This window comes from Diospyros lotus, chromosome 6, assembly GCF_014633365.1.
Source record: "Diospyros lotus cultivar Yz01 chromosome 6, ASM1463336v1, whole genome shotgun sequence".
NCBI lineage: Eukaryota > Viridiplantae > Streptophyta > Magnoliopsida > Ericales > Ebenaceae > Diospyros > Diospyros lotus.
In genome coordinates this window covers 42,974,306-42,978,375 of record NC_068343.1, presented here as the reverse complement: position 1 = coordinate 42,978,375, position 4,070 = coordinate 42,974,306, and the positions used below count along the sequence as shown (strand labels likewise).

Sequence of the window (4,070 nt, the reverse complement as noted above, 5' to 3'; positions counted from 1 at the left end):
GTAATAAAGGTAGGATGACTTAATCATTAAAGGTTCAAATTTATTCATGAAGGTTTACAAGCAACCTGCATCTTAGTCATTCTATTCTTTAAACAAACATGCATACTCCTTTCTGAGATAATCATCAAAGCATCAATCATGCCAACGTCAAAGTATATAAGAATTGAAGAGCAAATTGTTTATAAGGGTATTTTTTTTAATTGTGAATTCTTTTAATTATTTTTTTTTAATGATTGTTAGGTATTCATATTGAAACATGGATAAGAGCTGAATGATGGAACATAGGTTCTCTGACAAATATATAGTGGGAGTTCGTTCATTTATGAAGTTTGTTCGTGATAGTTTGGGAGGCGAGTGTAAAATTCGATGTCCTTGCCGAGAATGTTTGAATGTGTACACCTTAAGTCAAGAAGAAGTTGAGGACCACTTGATGTTGATTGGAATGAGTATTAGCTACACTAAGTGGGTTTATCACGGTGAACCTTCTAATTCCTCTAACAATAATAGTCATGGCTATGATAATGACAATCGGACTAATGACAATTGGGATAATGAAATGGAAAATGATGATGGGTTTCTTGATATGTTAGAAGATTTGCAAAATGGAGTAGCCATGGATGATGGCACAACAAGAGAAACTAATAGGGCAGCCGAGAACATAGATGAGATAAGCGCACCACTTGGAAAAGTTATTGATGAACTTTATCCTGGTTGTTTGAATTTCTCTACATTATCTTTCATTGTCAAGCTTTTGCATGTTAAGGTGTATAATCGTTGGAGTAATAAATCATTTGATATGCTATTGGGATTGTTAAAGAAGGCATTTCCTAAGGGTAATAAAGTTCCAAATTCTTATTACGAGGCAATTAACATGCTTCGTGACTTGGGCCTTGGTTATGAGCCGATCCATGTTTGTAAATATGATTGTTCCATATTTTGGAAGGAGTATAAGGACTACCAGAGTTGTCCAGTTTGTGGCACATCTAGGTGGAAAATTAATAAAGGTCGTCATTACAAGCAAATCCCTTGGAAAGTTTTGCATTACTTTCCACTAAAACCAAGAGTCCAACGATTATACATGTCTAGAAAAACAGCTGAGGATATGAGGTGGCACAAAGAGAAAAGGGTTGATGATGGAGTGTTGAGACACCTGGCAGATGGTGATGCATGGAAGGATTTTGATAAAGAATATGAGTGGTTTGGAAATGAAACCCGAAATGTTCGACTTGGTTTAGCAACGGATGGGTTCAACCCTTTCGGTAACATGAGTACTTCTTATAGCATGTGGCCTATGATTGTTGTTTCGTATAATTTGCCCCCTTGGAAGTGCATGAAAGAATCATTTTTATTCCTCTCATTGCTTATCCCTGGACGAAAAACACCAAGGAAAGACATAGATGTGTTTATGCAACCTTTAATAGATGAGTTAAAGGAGTTATGGGATACTGGCATGCAGACATGGGATGCAGTTACAAAACAAAATTTCAATCTACATACAGTTGCTCTATGGACAATAAATGACTTCCCTGCCTATGGTGATATTTCTGGTTGGAGCACGAAAGGGTATTTGGCGTGTCCTTTTTGTAACAAGGACACTTCATCACGAAGGTTAAGGAGTAAAATCTGCTACATGGACCATCGATGATTTCTTCCTCATGACCACATTTGGCGTCAAAGTAGAAAATTTGATGGGAAGCATGAAAGAAGAGAAAAGCCTCACCAATTTTTTGGAAGTGAGTTGTTACAACAGTTAGAAGCGTTGCCAGATTGCAAATTCGGAAAGCATCCAAATAACAAGAAAAGAAAGCGTACTTTTAAAGAATTGAATTGGACTAGAAAGCCCATTTTATTTGAGTTACCTTACTGGTCAAAATTAAAGTTAAGACATAATCTTGATGTCATGCACATTGAGAAAAATATTTGTGATAATATAGTAGGTACTTTGTTGAATATCGAGGGAAAGACCAAAGACACATTTAAGGCAAGGTTAGATTTGGAAGATTTGAAAATTAGAAAGGAGTTACACTTGCAAAAACGCCCAGATGGGTCTTTTATGATGCCTCCAGCATCTTACACGTTATCAAAGGAGGAGAGGAATGAATTTTTTGAATTTCTACAATCTGTGAAGTTCCCAGATGGGTATGCATCCAATATCTCAAGGTGTGCAAATGTTAGCGACGGGAAATTATCTGGATTAAAAAGCCATGATTGTCATGTCCTATTATAACGAGTACTCCCTATTGGAATTCGTAAATACTTACCAAAGGAAATTTGTACAACATTGGATGAGTTGGCCTATTTCTTCTAAATGATATGTTGTAAAACTTTGAAACGCAAAGATTTGGAGATTTTAAAAGAAGACATTGTCATAATTCTTTGCAAATTGCAAAGAATCTTTCCTCCAGCATTTTTTGACATTTCAGTACATTTAGCAGTTCATTTACCATGTGAAGCCATGCTTGGAGGACCTGTTCAATATAGGTGGATGTTTCCCATTGAAAGGTAATCTCATACTTATTATTCTCGTTTCAAACTAATAGCTCACCAACTTCAATTCCATTGAATGACACCATTAAATATTATTTATTAGGACATTGGGTCATTATAAGGGGTTTGTGCGTAACAGAGCTCATCCAGAAGGATCAATTGCAGAAGCATATATTTCAATGTTTAACATTTTGCTTGATGTATTTGGCCGGGATTGAAACTAGGTTTAACCGAGAAGAAAGGAATGACGACAAAGGTAAGGAAGATGATATAGATGGCATGTTAGTCTTCTCTAGTAATGTGCTCCCATTTGGACCTTCAAAATATGATACACTGACACCTGAAGAATTTGAAAAGGTGCAATGGTACATACTAAGTAACTATGATGAAGTGGAACAATATTTGAAGTGAGTTAGTTTGTATCTCTTTTTTTTTTTCTCTCCTATTTCCTTTTCTTTTACATGTGTTTAAAAGCATGATGTTTTAATTATTTACCCTCTTGGCTATGTAGTCAACATAAAGATATGCTGAAACAACAAAGAAATAAACATTTAGAGGAAAAGCATCGACAACAATTTTCAAAGTGGTTTAAAGAAAAAGTAAGTGAAAACATTAACTTAAGTAATATAGTTATTTAATTTATATCTAAAATATAACTAATTATACCTTTATGTTAATCTGGCAGATGACATCTTTGCGAAGTCAAGATCAATCTAAATTAACTGAGCAAATGTATGCTCTTGCTTGTGGGCCTGATAATCGAGTGAGACAGTATAGTGGGTGCATTGTTAATGGTGTAAGATTCCACACAAAAGAGCATGAAACTAATCTTAGAAGTCAAAATAGTGGTATGGTTGTAGGAGGGATGCATGAAGATGAAGAGATTGACTTTTATGGTGTTGTAACAGACATCATTGAGTTAAACTACATCAAAGATAACCGAGCCATATTATTCAAGTGTGATTGGTTTAATCTTGACAAGAAGAAGAAAGGAATCCATCATGATGGGCGGTTAACAAGCATCAATGTTAGCAAGTATTGGTATAAAGATGACCCTTTTGTGATGGCATTGCAAGCAAAACAAGTTTTCTACTTGGTTGACTTAAAATTAGGAAAAGATTGGAGAGTGCCCCAGAATTTTAGCCACAGACACATATATGATGTTCCCGAGATGTCAAGTAGTGCAGTTGAGATAAAAGAACTTGCTAATGTTGAGAATGAGATCATTTACCAAGACATTGAAATATCTGAGAATAGTAGACATGTTCAACTAGAGGAAGAGGAAGACGGACAACTAATAAGGAATGATGTAATCCCAGGCATTATTAATGCTGATATCTTAGAGACAAGTATAGGAGGAGCAAGACAGGATGTAGACAATTTTCTTGATTATGGTGTGGAAGATGAAGAGATGGACGTTTTTTCTCAAGAAAATGAAGAGACTGATTTTACTTCGGCTGATAGCGATTCAGATCCAATGGAGTAAAAATGAACTTTTGTGATTTGTGTTCATAATAACGAACTTTTGCTAGATTTGGTAACAATTGTGTTTTTATGATTTATACTCTTAATAAATATGATTT

At 35.2% G+C, this 4,070-nt stretch overlaps 1 protein-coding gene across 1 annotated transcript; it reads left to right on the top strand.

The window, feature by feature from the left end:
* Positions 1-274: 274 nt before the first annotated feature.
* Positions 275-1,645, top strand: LOC127804542 (uncharacterized). Its single transcript, XM_052341417.1, has one exon. The coding sequence runs from the start codon at positions 275-277 to the stop codon at positions 1,643-1,645; it is 1,371 nt and encodes a 456-aa protein (XP_052197377.1).
* The last annotated feature ends 2,425 nt before the right edge of the window (positions 1,646-4,070 follow it).

Bases quoted from the DNA above. Each gene is read 5' to 3' on its own strand.
- LOC127804542 (XM_052341417.1), top strand. From the start codon at position 275: ATGGAACATAGGTTCTCTGACAAATATATAGTGGGAGTTCGTTCATTT.